This window comes from Juglans microcarpa x Juglans regia, chromosome 3D (assembly GCF_004785595.1).
Source record: "Juglans microcarpa x Juglans regia isolate MS1-56 chromosome 3D, Jm3101_v1.0, whole genome shotgun sequence".
Taxonomy (NCBI): Eukaryota; Viridiplantae; Streptophyta; class Magnoliopsida; order Fagales; family Juglandaceae; genus Juglans; species Juglans microcarpa x Juglans regia.
Window position 1 is genome coordinate 1,265,351 of NC_054598.1, and position 20,826 is coordinate 1,286,176.

General features: G+C 37.8%; 3 protein-coding genes across 12 annotated transcripts; all 3 read left to right on the forward strand.

Moving 5' to 3' along the window:
• Positions 1-1,373: 1,373 nt before the first annotated feature.
• On the forward strand, positions 1,374-8,879 carry LOC121255720 (alpha-L-fucosidase 2-like). Of its 3 annotated transcripts, none has more exons than XM_041156206.1 (10): positions 1,374-1,677; positions 2,027-2,172; positions 2,674-3,578; positions 4,738-4,870; positions 5,420-5,578; positions 6,481-6,705; positions 6,798-6,899; positions 7,015-7,150; positions 7,495-7,690; positions 8,354-8,619. In XM_041156206.1, exons 1-10 carry the CDS (start codon positions 1,470-1,472, stop codon positions 8,481-8,483), a joined length of 2,340 nt encoding a protein of 779 aa, XP_041012140.1. In that variant the 5' UTR covers positions 1,374-1,469; the 3' UTR covers positions 8,484-8,619. The 3 variants fall into 3 exon arrangements, with proteins under 3 accessions (XP_041012140.1, XP_041012139.1, XP_041012141.1); XM_041156205.1 differs by having other exon boundaries at positions 1,377-1,677; positions 8,403-8,879; XM_041156207.1 differs by lacking the exon at positions 1,374-1,677 and having other exon boundaries at positions 2,035-2,172; positions 2,575-3,578; positions 8,403-8,879.
• Positions 8,880-12,580: 3,701 nt separating this feature from the next.
• LOC121256131 lies at positions 12,581-15,554 on the forward strand. 8 transcript variants are annotated; one of them, XR_005938917.1, is made up of 4 exons: positions 12,581-12,945; positions 13,764-13,882; positions 14,111-14,189; positions 15,179-15,401. XR_005938917.1 is itself a non-coding variant. In XM_041156782.1 (3 exons), the coding sequence occupies exons 1-2, from the start codon at positions 12,791-12,793 to the stop codon at positions 13,912-13,914; spliced, it is 306 nt and encodes a 101-aa protein (XP_041012716.1). In that variant the 5' UTR covers positions 12,582-12,790; the 3' UTR covers positions 13,915-13,924; positions 15,179-15,401. The 8 variants fall into 8 exon arrangements, 5 of the variants coding, with proteins under 5 accessions (XP_041012716.1, XP_041012721.1, XP_041012718.1 ...); XR_005938918.1 differs by lacking the exon at positions 15,179-15,401 and adding an exon at positions 14,590-15,172; XR_005938916.1 differs by having other exon boundaries at positions 12,582-12,945; positions 13,764-13,924.
• A 3,882-nt stretch (positions 15,555-19,436) lies between these two features.
• On the forward strand, positions 19,437-20,528 carry LOC121255730 (zinc finger protein 4-like). The gene has a single exon (XM_041156218.1). It carries the CDS (start codon positions 19,611-19,613, stop codon positions 20,184-20,186), a length of 576 nt encoding a protein of 191 aa, XP_041012152.1. The 5' UTR covers positions 19,437-19,610; the 3' UTR covers positions 20,187-20,528.
• The last annotated feature ends 298 nt before the right edge of the window (positions 20,529-20,826 follow it).

The window sequence follows — 20,826 nt, forward strand, 5'->3', positions numbered from 1 at the left end:
TTTTCAATGGTCATTTAATACTAATAATAAAAAATTAAGATCAAACTTATCTAAAATTCTATCTAAATTTCTTATTCACTAACCAAATATATAATATTCTATCTAAATATTCACTAACCATATTTTCAATGGAGTGAGAAATTATTATTTTAACTTTTGGTGAATCAATTTAGTTCTTTAAATTTGGTCAATCACTATAGCAGAAATTCAAATTGTTTTAGAGATGCTCAATCCAATGTAACGTCTTTTTAGTACAACTTATCTAAATTTGGGCCAACCTTCAACTTTGCCCAAGTCAGTACTAGTGCTCTTAGTATAGTTGATATGATATAATTTGAACAAAATAATACTCTGATTTTTTAAATTAAATGATAATTCATTCTTCATATTATACTAAAGTTTCATTTCAATAACCAGAAGGAATAAGATTTCGATTGTACTTTCAGTGATTTTTTTTTTTAACATTTTTGCTGATCCTTAATGAAAATGATTTTTATGCAATTTTCACCTCTTTTTGGTAAAAGTTATTTCATTTAATTGTAATTTTACATATTAATTGTGTGGATCAGGATCATTTAGGATGATAGAAAAATAAACATTTAAATAGATGTTACTGTATTTATTTAATACTTAATTATATTAAAAAATTCAAAAACCAGATTATGGAATACTTACAAACTTAGACCTAGTTTGAATTCGAAACTCACTTCAATTTATTTTAATTTATTTCATTTCATCTCATCATCAAAAATTTTTCAAATTTAATTTTTTTAAATCATAAAATAATAATAATATTAAAAATCATATTCTAATAATATTTTATTCAATTTATTAAAACTATCTTTTAACTTATCTCTAAATTCAAACCCTCCTTAATTTTATCCAGGGGAAGCCGGGCCCCATAGTAATACAAAAGAGTTGGGCTACTCTGCCGTCTAGAGTAGCCCGCTTCACTTTACCGCTAGTTGTATTTCAATTTTTTTATTTTATTTTTCTATTCATATTTTGTAATAGATTTAAATATTTTTAAAAAATAAAAAAATATATTAATATACTTAAAATTACTTTCTTAATTACTAAGTATAAAAAAAAAAAAAAAAAATTCACCAAGCAATAAATTTGAGCGTTTAGGCTTCGTTTGACTCCTCAACTCACCTCAACTCATTTCAACTCATTATTATAATTTTTTTAAATTTCAATATAAAATATAATAAATAATTTAACTTTTTCAAATTTTAAAATAATAATAATATTAAAAAATAATATTCTAATAACATTATAACATTTTAATTCAAATCAATTCAACTCAATCCAATGTACAAACGCAATCTTAGTTTCGGGCGGCATAGCGGCCTTTTTCAATACAAGATGGATGATCTAGGTGGCTTCGCCTGAACTTCATGAGTCTGCAAACAGAGCTTCTCTTCTTTATCGTTGTTATTTTCTTAGGAAATTAGTTAGTAGCAGTTATGGTAGATGAAGAATGGGTTCGGGTGCGATGGCCCACTGACAAGGACCTGTGGAATCCTAGCTCGATGGAGGCTGAGAGTTCTAAGCCTCTGAAGATCACGTTCGCCGGGCCTGCCAACCACTGGACCGATGCGCTTCCCATTGGCAACGGCCGGCTCGGAGCCATGGTCTGGGGCGGCGTTGCATCGGAGACTATCCAGCTCAACGGTATGATCAAAATTCCTCTCTTGCATCGTATTTGAGCGAAATTGGTAATAAATCGTATATTTTAATATTGATTACGTAGTATTCGTTAATTGGCTGCTTTGTGTCTTTGATAAGTTCATGGATGTCGCGTCTCCCGGATAATCTTCTAGGAAGTATCTTCGGTGACTCAAAATTATGAAAGGTCTAAGTATATCATTATTCATAATTTAATTGGCAACCAAATGGAACACATAAAATGCTTTGTAGTCATTAATAAAATTTTTTACCCTATAGGGAAAAAATGGTTATTTCTCGGCAAATGTGTGAAATGCAAATAAGCAGAGAACTCATTGTGCAAGAATTCATGCAGAGGACACACTCTGGACCGGGACCCCAGGCAACTACACTAACCCTAATGCCCCAGAGGCACTGTCGGAGGTCAGGAAACTTGTTGACGGCGGTAAATATGCTGAAGCTACTTCAAAGGCAGTCCAGTTGACTGGAAATCCTGCTGAGGTGCCATTCTTTACCTTAAGTATGGCTGCTCTTCTTCATATTGCTGCTTTGTGTGTGTAATTTAATGGCAATTGTTGACTCAAAGGAATGTGTCAAGTCGTTAATATTTTTTTTGGATTTTTTTCAAATATTACACCTCTTGAAATGAGTATGGATTTTAGTGCATAGATGCTGCTTATGTTGGAACTGTTTTGGTGGTTATCATTAATAATGCTCTGGTTAGCACCTGGTGGTGACTGCACATTTAGTAAATGGTGGTGACATTTCTTCTGGCTGGACATAATACTGGAGTTTTTACTGAACTACTGTGCCTCACCACCTTAGACTAGCCTTACATATGCAGGATACTTATTATTAGTCAAACTATTTTTTCTTCTGCATGGTTTTTGTTTTGGTATGTAGGGTCCCTAGCTCCCATACCTCACTAGAACTCCCGTGTACTTCCATATTGAGGTCGCTTAATTGCCACTTGATCTGAATGATTAGTTAGTGATGATTCAGGTTTACCAACTTCTTGGTGACATCAAGCTGGAATTTGATGTTTCCCATCTTAAATATATCGAAGAAACTTACCACAGAGAGTTGGACTTGGATGCTGCAACAATAAGAGTAAAATATTCCGTGACTGATGTAGAATTCACAAGGGAGCACTTTGCTTCCAATCCTGATCAAGTGATTGTTACGAAGATTTCTGGAAGTAAACCGGGGTCGGTATCATTCTCGGTGTCTCTGGATAGCAAGTTACATTATCATTCACGCATTAATGGAAAAAATCAGATTATTATGGAAGGAAGTTGTCCCGGTAAAAGGATCCCCCCGGCAATGGATGCAAATGACAATCCAAAAGGAATTCAGTTTTCTGCAATTCTTGATATACAGGTCAGTAATGACAGAGGTGTGATTCATGTTATGGATGACAAGAAGTTGAGGATTGAGGGTTCAGACTGGGCTGTTTTGCTTCTAGTGGCTTCATCTTCATTCGATGGGCCATTCACCAAGCCTTCAGATTCTAAGAGGAATCCTACTTTAGAGTCTCTCGGTGCATTGAAGCCAATAATGGATTTTTCATACTATGACCTTTATGCACGTCATTTGGATGACTATCAGAATCTTTTCCATCGCGTCTCACTGCAACTTGCAAAAAGCTTGAACAGCATTACGTCTGACGGGTCTCTGGAGTTGAAGAAAATTGTATCCTCTGTGACTGGTTTATGTCTCACGGGAAGTAATGACAACATGGTTTCAACTGCAGAGAGAGTGAAGTCTTTTCAATCTGATGAAGACCCTTCCTTGGTGGAGCTTCTGTTCCAGTATGGCCGTTATCTACTTATTTCATGTTCACGGCCTCGAACTCAGGTGGCAAACCTGCAGGGTATATGGAATAGGGATATTCAACCAAAATGGGAGTATGTTACATTCTCTTAATTCTTTTATTTTTTATTCTTTCTCCAACCCAATTCTGGTCAGTGTTTTTTGCTTGATATTTTGGCCCTGCTCTCTCTCTCTCTCCCCTCCCCACCTCCCCAACACAAACACACACTCATACGCTGAGGACCTGAGGTTTAGTTTGTAATTTAGAAATAGGATGTTATTTCAGTTTATTTAAAAATGGACTTTCTTCCAAGGGATGACCTTAATTAAGGCAGCACTGTAAAGTTTGGGGATAGATACTCTGCTTTTTGAAAAGGGCAAGCAATAAGTAATTGATATTTCCTAATATACACTTATAAAAAAAATACATTTCCTAATATATATTTGCACTTTCCAAAGGCAAAGGGTAATGTTATCGAGTTGACTCGTACAGCTCCATTTTGCACTTAATGACGGATCATTTTATCAACCTCAATGTCTTCCTCATCGTATTTTTAAAGTCGTCTAAGCGGTGAGTGTGATTGCATGGGTACTTTAATCAACTGCCCTTTTATTGGTTATTAATTCTTGCTTTGTATTTGTACATGAAGTTCCTATATACGCCCGTAATTCTATCCTCACTAAATTTAAGTATTTCCTATTAAAAATTTTCTTCAATTTATTTCAAAAATAATTTTTTTATGATAGTATATATTTTTTTCACTGTATCACTTTAATTTGAGTACTTTTATGAGATATATGTTCTGATTTGGCGGTGGTTATATTTGGATGCATCATAAGTAAACTATTTCTTTAGTTTTTGTAACTGCTCCGATTTAAAAATAAATGGAGACACCGAGACTCTAGGGAGACTTTTTTCTTCTTTCGTCCTCTTAATTTCTCCAACACTTAATTTCTCTATCACTTGTTCATCTCCATATTAATTGTGAAAATTTGATCTTCCAGCATTAAGATTGTCAAGCAAATTAGGCTGTCCAGAAAGACATTAGATTTACATAAATAACAGAGAGTGTCAACCATATCTCAAAGGATATTTTACCACGGTTAATTTACATCAGAATTTGAAGACTACTACTTGTCAATAGTACCGCGTTGACGCAAGTTACTTTGAAGTTATATAACAATACTAATACTTACAGTTCCTTGCATCAAGAGTTTTCTGCCGAATTACTGACACCTCATCTTTGTGTTCAGCGGGGCTCCACACTTGAACATTAATCTTGAAATGAATTATTGGCCTTCCCTTCCTTGCAACCTTAGCGAGTGCCAGGAGCCATTGTTTGACTTTGTCTCCACTCTGTCTGTTAATGGACGTAAAACTGCAAAAGTAAGACAGTTTCCCCCCACCTGGTTTATAAGTCTTCAATCAATTTAGTCTTAATCATATGATCTCTTTTGGTTGCTAAAATATTTAAGGTGATTTCAAGGGAAAATGTTCTCGTTGCACCTAAATCTGAAAATTCACAGATGGTGAAGTTGGCAACTCCATTTGGTATTGAGCTTTTAGAAACAATAGTGGACCGTGATGACATACTGAATATCCTGTGCATGTGAGGCTCCCATTTCCAAATATATAGGTAACCTTAAAGTAGGAAATTTAATCTGTAATTCAATGCTGTTATCCTCTATACCATGTGAGTAGGATGGCACATACTTATCCAGAAGAAAAAAACATGGAAACAATTCCCATATTATTAGGAGGCAGTCTAAACTATGAAACCTATGTTTGTAGACCTCTGGGCCTGAAGCATCGGAAGGCTTAAGACCAGCATGATCTCTGCCAATACTCCTTTGCGATCTTACTCTGTTCTTCAAGACATTATTTTCCCACTTATATATTTCTATGCTCTATTTTCTTATTCGCTGAATGTTATAGGTAAACTATGAAGCAAATGGTTGGGTTGTACACCATAAGTCTGATATCTGGGCAAAAACATCAGCAGATCAAGGTGATGTTGTATGGGCATTATGGCCAATGGGGGGAGCATGGGTTTGTACCCATCTATGGGATCACTACACTTATACACTAGACAAGGTAAGATTAAGTTGTCTATACCTTGCTTTATTTTATCATTAGCATAGAAATTGGTTCCCTGTGATAGGAAAGTCAGAGAACTACCTTTCTACTGGGTAGAATCTATTTATTAATCTTGCATTAGCTTTGAAAATCTTTATGATTGCCTTTTGACTAATTGGGAAGATCAAAACAAGCTGAGCAAGTAGTTCTATCAGTTCTTTTAGGCATAAGAGGCTGTCCTTGAAATCTCTAATGAAGTTAAGGTATATATGCAAAGGATCTGGAAATCTAGACGTTGCCAATATAGTAAGTTTCTATGTCTTGATATGTTAAAATAAGCTTGTTGGTAAACCAATTGTCCCAAAAGCTTCTTCATAGGAAACAAGCTTAATTATGTATATAATCTCAGACTCAGACACACTAGTGACACATTGTCGTGCTCAACAAAACTTCACATGAACTTCAAACCCAAGTATGAACCCATAGACAGTAACCTCAATGATGGCAATTCCCATGTATGTAGCAAAAACATTATAGAAAGGAAGGCTTTAATGCCATATTGCTGATTTGTTTAAAAGTGTTGATAGGAGAATATGCCAACAAGTTATGTCAAGGTCATGTACCAACAGTGGTCAAACTTTCAGTTTATTCATGCTTTAGAGTTATCCCATAAAATGCTGTTATCCCTGAAGTTAAAAGTGACGCATTTATGGTTTCCAGTTGATGGATATTTATTGAAAACCCTTAGGCTGGGTGTGGAAGTACTTAGGAACTTCTGAAATCTCCTGTTTCATCACTAGGAAATGAATAATATCTTTTGCATATGGAGATTGAATAGTCTGATTTTTTCCATTTCTTGAAGAACCTTTTGGTAAATCTTTCAACATCATTGGTATTATTGGTATGTCCTTCATAATTAGGATTTTCTTGAAGCCAAGGCATATCCTTTGTTGAATGGATGTGCATCATTTCTGCTGGATTGGTTGATTGAAGGCCCTGGAGGATATCTGAAAACCAACCCTTCAACTTCTCCAGAGCATGAGTTTGTTGCTCCTGATGGTAAGCCTGCTTGTGTGAGCTACTCATCAACAATGGACATGGCAATCATAAACGAAGTTTTTGGTGCACTTGTTTCTGCTGCTGAGGTGAAGCTTTTATTCTATGCCCACCAATGTAAATCTCTTTCTATTTTTCATATGTTCTATATTTGTATGTCCTTACGGAATTTTGACAATAGGTTCTAGAGAGAGACGAGGACTATCTTATCCAACGAGTGCGAAAGGCTTTGCCAAAGCTTTATCCAACAAAAATTGCTGGAGATGGTTCCATTATGGAATGGGTATGGTTGAGTAGCTTGAATATTAATCTTTCAATACTTGCAAAAGGTCTTGGTGGAGTTGGTAATAAAATTCACTAGTGTAATGGGCTAAGAAAAATTCGGTCTGTTAAGCCAGGAACAAGATTTTGAGGACCCAGATGTGCATCATCGACATCTTTCGCACCTATTTGGCCTATTTCCAGGGCACACAATAACTGTTGAGAGAACTCCGGATCTCTCTAAAGCTGCAGAAATTTCTCTCTACAAACGAGGTTTGTATATATTTTCTTTTCTTTTGATCAAAGCGTTGGCTCGGGATGAGCAGTAGACTTTAGAATCCCGGATACGATTTTGTACTAGGTGTCGCCCTGAATTATTTGATACATAGTTCTTCTGGTGGGGTTATGTATCCACGGTTTATTCCTCATGTTTGGGTCCAAATGATTCTTTCTTGGTTAGGTTCCACTTCATATATATATATATAAACGCCATATGACCTTTCTTCTAGTAATATACCAGATAAACGCCATATGACCTTGCTCCTAGATATCATACCAGATAAATTCCCCAAAGTTAATGATATATAATTTTCCAACATTTGCATTGTTCTAAACAGGAGAGGAGGGTCCAGGATGGTCAACTACATGGAAAGCTGCTTTATGGGCCCGTCTCCACAACAGTGAGCATGCATATAGGATGGTGAAGAAGTTGATCAACCTGGTGGAACCGGATCATGAGGCCCCGTTTGAAGGAGGATTATACAGTAATCTGTTTGCAGCACACCCTCCTTTCCAGATCGATGCCAACTTTGGGTAAGATGCAGCTTGAGTTTCCAACTTTCCATACAAGTCAATGATACTTTTAGCAACCCTCACATGATTATCTAAACAGTTCCGTTCTTAAGAAAGCTTTATACCTAGTATTTTGAGGATTTTTTGCAAGTAACTTTCAGAAGTTTAACTTTGTGTTGCACTTTTAGATCAATATGGTGAATAGAAAAGGAGGCAGGGTGGTCGTTAAACATATTTGCTTTCCTTATGAGGTTGTTTTTATATTTTGTCTGCTAAAATTCCTTGTGTTGCACACCTTGTTTACTTATGAAAAAAAATATATTTTGTCTGCTAAAATGAGGTAGAATCAGATCGTTAAATTCAAGCATTTCGCATTATCACGACTCTTTAATAATATCGGAAGAAGGTTAGCATGCTTGGATGGTGGTGCACATTTTTTTTCCTTGGTTATAAGCATGTTAAAGGTAAACTCATAAATAAAAAGGAGAAGGAAAAAAATTAAGAAACCTTTATTGGAATGTTATCTTTAGTTTTGTAAATACCACAGCAAATGAGAGTTATCACACCCCATTTGCTATGCCCCAAAAAAAACAATCCCTTTGATTGAGAGTCGAGACCAAGCAATAGATTTTGAATTCAGTTTTTTTCAACACTTCCTGCTAACCAAAGTTGACTTGGAAGTAGTGTTGGCGATTTATTTGGCAAAGCCATCAACAATACTTCGTGTTTTCAGGTTCACGGCAGCAGTTTCCGAAATGCTTGTGCAGAGCAGCATAAGGGATCTTTACTTACTTCCTGCTCTTCCCCTGGATAAATGGGCTAATGGTTGTGTGAAAGGATTGAAGGCACGTGGTGGGATGACAGTCAGCATTTGCTGGAAAGAAGGCGATCTTCATGAAGTTGGGCTTTGGTCGAAGGACCAGAATGCCCTCGAAAGATTACACTACAGAGGAACCGTGGTTACGGCAAACATATCATCTGGCATTATCTACACATTCAATGCTCAGTTAAAATTAGTGAAGACATGCTCCCTCTAAAGTCGCAGCTTTTTCTTTGAATGTCTACTTGCTGTATATACCTTTCTAACAGTATCTTCTCAAGTAGTTATCTATTGAATATGCTACTGTTCACAGCAGATTTTGCTTTTATGAATGTTAGACTCTGTCATGGTAATTTGGTTATTGTGTTTGTCAAAAGTATTGGACTGAAAGTAAGTTGGTTCTTTTGTGTTGAACAGACTAGGCCTACACACGGTCCAACCTGCACTAGTTATGGCCCCGACCCGACCCGGTGTCCAGACCAACAAGAAAAGAACCGACCTGACTTGAGTCGGGTCAACCTGTCTACCAGTTGAGAACTTAAAAGTCGTTTCCAGGCCTTGAACATTTCTTCCTCCCATCTCAGCTCCTTTTCTTCTGCACTGCAAAAAATCTCCTTTCCCTTTAGTTGCTGCTGCTGCACTTTGAGTGGTCGAGTAACTTTATGGGGCTTACTGTGGAGGACTTCTTGAATGAGTGCCAGTAGTCTGGTGGTGCGGTCCTACGCTGCCTTCCGATCCTTGCTTGATTGCCTCGAGAATACCTGTTAGACCTCTACGTCGAGTTGCCTCTAGAGATGACGCACATGCCCTAGTCATGGTGGGGACAAGCACCTTGGCTAGTCCATAAGCATGGCTTGGCCCGCGCGTTGGCACACACGGGGCGCCCAGCATGCGGGCTAGCGAGGCTAGTGAGAGCCTGCCCACGCGCACAGCCATGCGACGAGCGCCCATGAGCGCGGCAATGCTCACAGCCATGCGCCGTGCGCAGGCATGCGCTGCACGCTCATGCTCGCAACAATGGACCGCACGCATGCATGCGGCATTGAGAGTAGCAGCGTGCCGCGTGCGCTTGCGTGTCTCAGTGCGCAGGCCCATGCGCACTTTGATGGGCTGCGTGGCCCTTGCGCGTGCCCATATGTTGCAAGGCCATGCGCGGCACCTCCAGCCCACCTAGTGCGCGCGTGCGCACACATGCACAGTCCTGCCGCACACCAGAGAGGTTAGTGGCATGCCCATCCAGCCCATGTCTTGCAGAGCAGGTCAGTGGCATGCCCACCAGGCATGCCATCCAGCACATGGCTCCAGCCCATGCCCTGCAGTCTCAGCGCCTAGGCCACCAGCCTGGGCCATGCCGTGCACCACCATGGCTCACCATCAGCAAGCCATGCCACACCACCTGACCATGGACCAGTCCGAAGACCACCATGCACCAACTTAGTCCACCATAGGCCATGCATGTCATGGCTAGCCTTGGTCCAAGACTACTATCATGTTATTTATTTAATTTATTTAATTTAATTTATTTATTTATTTTCAAGGGACCTATTGGAAGTTTTCAATTTGTATCGCTTATAAATAGGACATCTTTCATTTGCTTTAGAATCTTTTGGCAAATTCCTAGAGTGAAGACTATTGTTTGAGAGATCACAAACTGATGCCATTGCATTTGAGCTTTTTGGTTGAAATTCGTGAATCCCAAAGAGAGAATCACACTTTACAATTCTTTGAATAAGTGTTATTCATTTATCTTGTTTCTTACAACTTGGTGGAATTCGTGAATCCAAGTTGAGTTTATCAATATATGAGGTTTATTCAATTCTTGTGCAATTCGTAAATCAAGTATTGAATTATCATTGTTTGTCCATTTGTTCATTCAAGTTCATAAGTATTTTGTTTTTGTTCTTGAGTGTTCTTCAATGCTCTTGGTGTTCATCATATTTTTGCTCTTCCAATCCAACCAAACCACAAAAGTTGACCAACCTAGTGTTTGTCTACTTTCCATAAATTGTTTGCCTCTTCAAACTTTGCCCTAGCTGAAACACATAATCCTTATCAAGTCCCACTCAATTTCGGCAACTACTTGCCATATTGGGTGTGACCTAGCCGCCTACCATTATATCCAAATTAGAGTTCCTATAATTTAGGAACCCTAGTTGACCAAATCTCCATATTACAACCGGTCATTCTCTTTCCAAATCAAGTTCCAAGATTTTAGGAAACTTTCCTAAAATCACTCAACCAAATAACCAAGTCAAACCTTGTAGCCGTCCAACACTATCTTCCCATCTTCCAAATCCTAAACCTAAACCCTAGCCGCCCAATACCATTTTCCAAACCCTAAATTCTATCATTTAAGTGGCGCCAACCCTAGACCACTTTAGTGCCGTGCACCCTTCCCCATTGTAGCCCATACATTTCCTTAACTTTTTCCACCATTCCATACACTCATCTTAGCCTAAACACTTAACCTCACCATACCCAAGTGGTCACCTTGACCACCATTGCTCGAGAACCAAGCAAGAGAGGAACAAGGTTTCGGTCATCACAAGACTATCATTGGCGTGGAGAACATAGTGTTTAGGGACTTGACCGAGGTCCCTAACAATATCACCACCAGCGTTGACGCCGGCATCTTCCTCTCCCTTCTCCAGAATCGCTCCGCCTCCTCCCCTTCCAAACTTGCCGCCAATTAGTTATTCTACTCTTTCCATTTTCGTATTGACGACATTCTCCTCGATGGGTATGAGTCAGGTCGCGTGATGTTTTTCTTCTGGTTGTGATGAATTTTTGGTTGCTTGGTGGATGAGGGTTACGTTATTGGGTCGTGGGGAAGTGAATGTGATTGTCTTGTTTGAGTCATAATGGCCATGTGATTTTCCTTATTTTCCCTTTGTTTGAGATTGTGGTTGTTGGAGTCGACGAGGAAGACGAATGGAGTCGATAATGATGACGAATGGAGTTGACGGTGATGACAGAGAGAAATGGAGAAGGATGGCAGATGATTTGAGATTTGGGAAGTTTTAGTCGAATCGAAATGACAGTTAGCGGGTTTGACCCGCAAGTTAGTTCAACTCGCTTTTATCGGTCGGTTCGTGTGGACGGTGTGGGTTAAGGACTTTTCTGCATAGCCCTAGAACATACATCCATTTTAAGTGAAATTGAGAGGATCTTACTCTATAATCTATATTCACAACTGATGAGTTTGTGATTGTGGCATCTCCTTACTCCAGCTGTCTAAAATTTTACTTATTGTCAAAGATAATGATACCTTACATCTCATTTATTATTGTTTTACTATTTGGTTATTTTTTTTCCTTTTGTTATTTGAATCTGGATTAAAAATTTCAAAACATAATCTTCTTGTATAATCTAGAAGAAAATAAATTCAATTAATCAACGTAATTATGTAATTTAATTTAATTTAAAATAAATTTAATTTTATAAAAATTGACATTATTTTGCTCTTTGAGTCAATTTTTATAAAATTAATTTATTTTTAATTAAATTACATGGTTACGTTGGTTGATTAAATTTATTTTCTTATAGATTATACAAGAATATCATATTTTGAGATTTTTAATCTAGATTCAAATAACAAAAAGAAATTGATTCCCATTGCTGATTGCCAAATTCCATCGATTAATGTTTTCAAATTTTCAATGATTCATGGACGTTAGCCTTGGCATAGAATCTCTTTATTTTTCCTGTTAATTTCAGAAATCTTAGACATGCATAGATGTGAAATACATTTCAATCAGAGGAAACAAAACAAATAATAAACGTGGTGTGGATGGAAATGGCTTCACCTTCTCTTTAATTTTTTTTTTTTTTTGGGGTGTTTATTTTTATTTTTATTTTTTGATGACAATAGCATAACTTCATTCATCAAGAATAATCAATACAGATAATATTATGCATAGTTACATGGCAGCATGCCAGTATCTTTAAGAAATATGTATACATCAGCCTATAACTGCAGCCGCTAAAAAAAAAATATAATAATAATATAAAATGTACTGTAGACTGTAGGTTAATGTATAGCAAACCTCTAAAGAAGTTCTAGCTTGAATAAAAAAGGAAATGCTTAAAAATATCCGGCTCCAGAAGCCACATCTATCGACTCTCATAGAACGTAGATGCCCCGTGCTGTAAAACAGAGGGATTCAACACTCTTAAGGCTTTAAGCTCTACGCTAGTGCCTGTACTCCTCCACAACACCAGATCAGTGTCATCCCTTCATCCCCCTAAACCCTCGAAAACCCTCGCTTCGTTGCTTTGTCTCCGACTCGATTTGAGAAAATATGGCTTGGCGCTCAGGATCGCTGTCTCGGTCGTTGATTTCGACTGTTAGGTCCTCGTCGCTCCGCTCATCACCGCCTCTCCCCCGCGTACGCTCGCCCCCTCTTGCCGCTCCACGCGTCCAGTCCCGCCGCTTCTCTTTCGCTACTGCTCCCAGGTCCTCCCCCGTAACCCTAAATTTCCCCACCTCCCTGTTTCGTTGCTGAGAAAATTAGATATGTCATGAAGAGAATCCTGCATTATTATATGCAATACATCTCTGTTGATTTAAATTTGTCTGGATATCTGATGTGTGAGATTTGAGATATGGAGACTTCAACCATCTTATGTTTTGTGAGAGAGAAAAGAAAATAACAGAGAGTGCAACAAAGGAAAGATTCATGTCGAGGTTATTTCTCGCTTTTTTATCAGTTTTTCATTTTTATTTAGATATGGATTTCTAGATCTTTGATTTATGATGTTTTGTTAGGAGTTCTGTGGGTTTTTACGTCTTTGGTTTGCGAAAATCATTTTTATTGTAATTATGATAAATTAATTACGTATAAAAAAATTATGATAAATAAATTGCCTGTCATTTTCTATTAGTATTTACCTCACGATTGATTGTTGAGTAAATGCAGAGATGTTGAAAGGAAAATGAATGAACAGTCGACTTATGTTTTCGACTCTTTTCCTTTTGTGTTCATATGATTGAAAATGGACTTAAATGTACTGGTAGTTTTATATGGTTTGAAGGAAAGAAAATAAGTCTTTAAATATTTTATTTTCGTGTCTGTTTTGTCGTTCTGTTTCCATGTTTTCAACATAATTAACTAGAACATTGTTTTCTATGCATGCTTGATTTAATCTGTATAGAACTATCCTTGTCTTACATCATTATGGCAAATAGAGGGATGAGTTTTTTTTTTTGGTGAATTATTAGATGTTAAATTATTGTTCTTCTGGGATTTACTTCCTTTCTTGTGTTTCCAATAGGAACTTGGGAGAACTGGGATGCACACAGTCACTCCTGCCACTGGGCAACATGTTGGCTACGACCCGCCTCACATCTCACCTTGCCGTCAACATGCGGGCATTTTGTGAGCTGTCCCATGGTACCTTCCGCCGTACTTGTCAGGATCGCTAGTAGTCTCTTTGTGAGTCTTGCTGTTTGCATGGCAAAAAATGGAAATTAATTTTTTCTTATTTTGTTGTTATATTGGCAGCACTTAATGTTTTTGCAAATAAATATCTAGTTACAGTTGTGTGTGGTGAGGACTTGCTAGGAGTTTTTGAGTATTTCAAGGTTGGTTGATAAAAGAACACGGGATTGGGATTGATAGGGAGGAGTGGAAAAGACGGGTGATGTACGAGGACTTTTGATCATCCCAAAGGCAGGGAGAATGATGCTTCACCTTATAGGTCATCTTTTTAAACCTTTCTTTCTGAGACAAGTGGTAAAATTGTTGATGTTTTATAGGTATAGCGATAATGCAGTACCCTAGAATGATTGGAGAGTTTTATGGTTTAATAATTTTGCATAACAAAAGGAATTTTTTTAAAGAGGTTGTAATTAGTTATTAAAAAGATTTTGTTGAGAAATTGAGCTGTCATTGTAACACACCCCCCACCCCCAAGCCAGGGGGGCGGGGCAACAAAAAAATCGCATTAAGAATTAAGAGTTAGCGGGTGCATATATTCTTTTATGAGTTTTTTGTGTGATTCTACTTGTAGTTAATTCTTGGTTTTTTGGATCTATAGATGTTAAGTTTGTTGGAAATTCTGATTTCTCAGTGATCTATACATTTTGTGGACTGTGCAGTGTAGTATTTCTATCATGTGACACTGAGGAGTATCCAGCTTCATATTTTTTTGCCTCCCCCACATAAGAAGAGTTGCCTTGTAAATGAACCATTGCCATGTCATGTACTTTCCGTCATGTAATTGTTAGCAAAAGCACCATTTGGAATTTTCTGACATAAAATTCAGGGAAGTAGTAACTGAATGTTAAGCTATGACCTGTTTATACATCTTCAAAATAAATTTCATGTTTTCTATGAACTTGGTGTGTTTCTTTCATCATAGTCATGACTGAAAAGAACTTCAAAGAGTGGATTTATTCACTTGAACACCTTTTTCCCACACCCAAGCTTTTCTTTTCTTCTTTCTTTTTTCTTTCTTCTTTTTTTTTTTAGTTTGAATTACATATCGAGCATGTTTTACTTGGAGGGAAACATTTTGTCAAGGCTATCCTTGTGGTTTCTCTTTCCAACACTAATCACTTGTCATTTGGGAAGCAAGTAGTATTATCTTAGGGTCTATTGGGCTTTGCCAATGTTATGGAATCACTTGGTGCTGGTAATCCTAATTCCTTACACACATGTTATATTCATTTTCACATGTCCTTGCAGGTACATGAAGGGCTACTGGATAAGCACATTTTAGTGCAAGAAGTTAAATTGGGGCAGTCATAGAATGGGTATCGTGTTGGAACTTCAAATTTTATTAAAATTAGTAAGATGTTATCCGAGTTGTTGTGCCATTTTGAAGAAGAAACCTGGAGTTTTTCTTTATTGCGTTCATCAACTTGCATAAGTTCTGGCAATTCAAATGTGGACTGATTTCAAAGTATCATTAGTTTCTGGAACACAAATGTCCACTTTTTTGCTGCTGCATTTCTTGTTGATAAAGGTGAACGGTGAACGGTTTTCTCACCACATAAATATGTTGGATGAGAAGTGCTTAATAATAGTGTGGTTACTAGAGTGCCGAGTACTCTTGGATCCAGAGAATATGTTTTTAAACCTGTTTGATGGTTCCATTCTATGCTTCCTTCCAGAGCTGAGACATGGTGAAAATGGAAAATAGAATTTCTAACTGTAAAAATATAGCGTTAGTGAACTATATCTGGTTTTCCTTCATTTTTCCCAGCTCCGAGATGGAAGTTAATTTGCAATCAGTGCGAATACAAATTTGAACAGCTGCTGGTGAGAGAATGTACCATGAAAGAATTTCACAGAAGTTTGTGGCAAAAGTCTTGCAGTTACGCCTGCAATTCTTACCATCTTGTAGCTTGGAACCTTCGTGATAGTGAGAGCACGTGGGATGCCCTATGTCGTGACAAAGTGTCACTTTAGTACAGCATGGTCCTCCACTCCATTCGACTCTTGTGGGGAGCAGATGAAGCTCCAACCAATAGGAGTTGGTTTCTGAATCAGTGTCCTAGTTGTTGGTCTTATAATGGAAGCAAGGCCGGCCATGTGTCTCACGGGTACTCCAGAAATGGGTTTATTCGGTCTTTTCCCTAGAGTCCAGACCACTGCCATCTGCAGTTGGGTAATGATACAACCGGTTGACTACTCTTTTGCTATTTATATTATATTTAAAATTTTTTTTTTTCTTAATCATTAAGAAAAAAATAAAAAAAATATATAATTTTATTAATATTCGCTTCAGTAAAGTAAAAAATTTAAAAAAACATATATAAAAAAATAGTGAATAAATAATAGAAGAATAGTAATTTTATATTTTTTCCCTGCAGTTATTATGAGCTTTCTAATTTTTTTTATATCGTACAATTTGAAAAGGAAAAGGACAGTATTAAATAATTATGTGGGGCTACGTTCATACCCTCCGGAATCTTCACGCGAAAAAAAATGAAGAATTTAATTATCTTGTGTGTATTAACATAATCATGAACATTTATTCAAGCATTACTCTAAATTGTATAGAGCACGAGAAATAATCTTGCCCAATGTCTTTTATTTATTTATTTTTTTTGAGAGATGATTTTACCAATGTTACAAGGAAAAAGTAGTTTCATTTTACCATAAAAATAAAAATAAAACAGTTAGGTTCACTTAGATTTATAAAGAAAGATTAAAAAAAAAAAAAAAGATTTATAAAGAAAGAAGGAGACAATGGCAAGTTAACAATTTTCCTGAGCATGGTCAGGTAGTGATCTGGTGCACCATCGTGAAACACGTTTCGTCGTTCGTTGGTTCACTCTTATTTTGGAGTATTCCTGGCAGCACCTCCCCTGTAATCTTGTAAATGCTGTGCTGTTATTTAGTACGTGCCAGCTGTTCTTAGTCATGTCTATCGGGGCTCATTCTTTGTACAGTCGAACGTGGCTAGAGGTCCATCAGCAATAATCTTGATTGATTAGGATGTATGTTTATTACACTTGTTCAAAATCTTTGAAATGAGATTATTATTTTTTTTGATTATATGCATCTCATTAAATTGACAGAATCCTAATGATTTAATTTTTGAAAAAAATAATAGACAGGACTCAAAAAGTATATGCTAAGCTTTTAAAATGAAAAGAAAACAAAAATAATAATCTAAAAGGCTAATCCATTATTCCTTGTCCCGAACAAATTAATACGACAAAAATCGAGACCCCATTATTACGCCCGTGCTCTTAGCCTTTCTTCTGGAAAAGATAGTTGAAGTAGACGAATTTTGAAGTGGGGGCTCATCGTGATTCGTGAGGAAAGCTCCTAGACAGTGTTTGGCAGGGTTGCATGTTAGTTGACAAGATAACGAAAGCTCCACCAACAAGAGCTGAGTTGCGTTCATCCTTCTACAAGGACTGTATTTGGGGCTACCTGCAACTTGTTCAATGCCCATATTTGGAGGGAACTGATCCTATATGAAAAATAGCATTTCTCTAATAATAGAGCTATTTGGAAAGGAAGTAGAGATATGTCAGGTGGTCCTTTAAAGCTATAGTGGCCCATGGACTTAGAAAACACTTACAAAGATGGATTTGGAAAACAATCTCTCTCTCTCTCTCTCTCTCTCTCTCTCTCTCTCTCTCTCACTTGTTTGTGACAGAATCCTAAATGTAAAAGCTTCCCTTCTCTTTACCACAATAATTGAAGTGATGAACTTGAACAACAATCCTAAGTCAGAAAGTGATCAATAAGTTACCAACTGAGGGGGGAGCTTTTGCTTTGTAGAATCTCGGTTGTAGGCTCTCATCCCGAATTGTTCATGCATAACAACTTGCTTTGAACTCCCAAGAGTTTTTTTTTACAAAAGTTGGGTGCATACCGAAAGTGAAGTGAAGTGAAGTGAAGTGAACAAATTGTCCATCACCACTTGGGACCACTCTCATTATCATTAACAATGTCATATCTAACCGATATAGCATCAGCACCAAGAATCTTTAACTATTTGCAGATCATGGATAGCAGCAGCAAGATGTTCCATTATAAAGCTTGTAGGTCAAACCATCTCTTGATTACTACAATTTTTAATTTTCCCATAATTAATTCTCATCTAATAGCACTCTCTCTCCCTCCCTCCCCCTCTCTCTCTCTAATTAAAATTGAAATCTACATAAAAGCTGAGATTTTGATTGGTTGCGTGAAGGTATTTTTTTCTTTTCTATTTTTTTTTTTTTTTGTATGATGCCCTTTCATGGGGGAACTCAGCTTCTCTCGTCTTCTGAGGTTTTATAACAGAAAAGACTGGAAAGAACTCGAATAAGTAAAGGTGGCTCTTAGTGCATTCTCCTAGTGTACAAACAGTCTGCCCATTACGTGTTTGAAAACGAACACCATGAAACCCCAACATGAAGACACCCACATAGATATTCTGGTCAAGAGAAAACACTGCATTGAAATTGGCAGTATAGTCATATACCAGACTATCTGGGTTTTCTACTTTTATCACCATTATTGACAATTTTAAGGGCCCCATTTAACCCCAGACAAAACATCAAATCAAAAGGCAATTTAATAACCTAAGTTACCTAACTAATCCTTACCAGTTCCCACCTCGCACCAGTCACTACTATACGTGTATTTAGCATTTTTAAAGCTTATCAGTCACAATCTGTTTCTTTTCAATTTTCAATTTTTCTTGGGCTAAGGCTACATGAAAGATTATCACTCACTGAATTCTCCAATCAGGACATACCACCTTTTTTTTTTTTTTTTTTAAACTATCATACCAACTTGAAATGAAAGAATTTACCAAGTGCTGCAATTGTCTGTTGCTGTGGAGGGGACAATGTAAGTGGACTCCATTCCACCTGACGAAGAAATGTTTATTTGTTAAACCATGGACTCATGGAGAAGAATTACTGAACAAACCCATAATGTAAAATTCGGAAGCTGCTGGTGCTCCTCAGACATCTTTTATGTAAAAGTGGTTTTGCCAGTGCATGATTCATACTCGAAACGAAGCTCCTCAGCTTTAACAATAAAATAAGCAGCCCTTCTCGAGGCAGAAACATCTTCCTCCCTCAATTCTTTGTAGCTTTCAAGCACCTAGCTTGATCAAGTGGTTTCAGAAACCACCAAAACCAACAGAAGCACCAACCTAATTCCTAAAGGTTCAGCCAATTGAATTGCTTGCTCGGTGGATAAGCACCACTCATAGCAGGCAGTTCAAATAAATGGCAAGATTATGGATTTGACAAATGAGGATTTTGATGTATGATTGTCAAAACTTGTATTTCTTTTGTTACTCCTAATAGAACCGTGTAAAGTTATTGTGACTTGAGGTCAGAAAAGGACGAGGCAAAAGATGAAAGTGGGGAATCCTAAGCTTGACAAGGGCAACAGTAAAGATGACATAAGCAATGTCCCCGAGAGCACCAAGCATCACTTGGTGGGGTCACTAAATTGAGATAAGACTACATAAAAAAAGGAGCTTTGCCAATCTCACTTCCCATACAGTCCCGATACCTCTCGCCACTGAACTCCTCCCTCCCTCCGTCCCTCTTTGATCTAACACTTTAAAGAGTCGATCACAACCAATCCACAAACCCTCTCTATACATTCCATTTGCTTTAACACAGTCACCAAATTTGAAATTTGTGGAGACATGATCTTTCAGGGGGAAGCAACTGAAGCAATACCAGACAGACGGCAAGGTGACCAAATGATCAGCAGCGACAATAACAACGAGGGTACTGAATATGATAATCCAGGCGAGTGGCTGAACCTGAGCCTAGGCAGGAATTTGCTCTCAACACCTGGAGACTCTGATCCACAACAAAGGCCTGCTTCTACCAAGGTTTTCTCGTGCAACTTCTGCATGAGGAAGTTTTTTAGTTCACAAGCATTAGGAGGCCATCAGAATGCCCACAAGAGGGAAAGAGGTGCAGCCAAAAGATACCAGTCTCATAGGATGATGGCAATGATGGGATTACCCATTAACACTTTCATGGCTCGATCACTTGGCGTCCGGCCCCATTCACTTGTGCACCAGCCAAGTAGGGAGTTGTCAGCAATTGTTGCAAGATTTACGGATGCCAAAACAGGGTTTGGAATGGCAAGGATGCCCTTCACGATGGAAGATCCAACAGATTTGATGTGGCCAGGCAGCTTTCGCATGAATCCAAAACCATCAGAGTCACCGTCAGAACCACACAAGCTAGACTTAAATCTGCGGCTCTGACCCATGCATCCTTCAGCCTCAGTTCAGAATTAGTTTTCCACTCTTTCTATTGGAACAGCCTTTGATTTCTCCATCCATCAAGTATAGCAACTAACCAAGGTAGGATCTGGAGTTTTAATATTTGAAATGCTGGATGGTGTTTCTGCTAATGAAACTAGACGAAATACAAAATATTTCCTTTGTATTTCCACCAGTTATGCGCGTTGGAGTAAAAGCAAAGCTGAGACCCAACCCTGCTTTTCAGTTATCCTGATTTTGATGCTTGAAATAAATCCCGGTGCATTACACACGTCACTGAGCTGTTACAGGGCCTTTCTTATCCTAATTATAAATTTCTACTTATGTTCCATGTTTCTTTATCTATGGTCTGAATAGGATTATGGTGAGAATTACTCAAATGTAACGAAATGGGTACTTAAGATCAGCAGTATTACTCGCTCTACAACTCGTCAGGGTGCAGCTCAGTGGTCAAAGAGCGGGCTTGGGATGAGCTGTAGACTCGGACATTCTGAGTTCGATTCTATACCATCAGTTTCCTTAGATAACCTAATAAACAATTTTGGCCAATGAGGTCATATATCAGAGGTTCACTCCTATAGGTGGGGCCCTTCAGACCCTGCCTTGGTGAAGGTTCCACGTC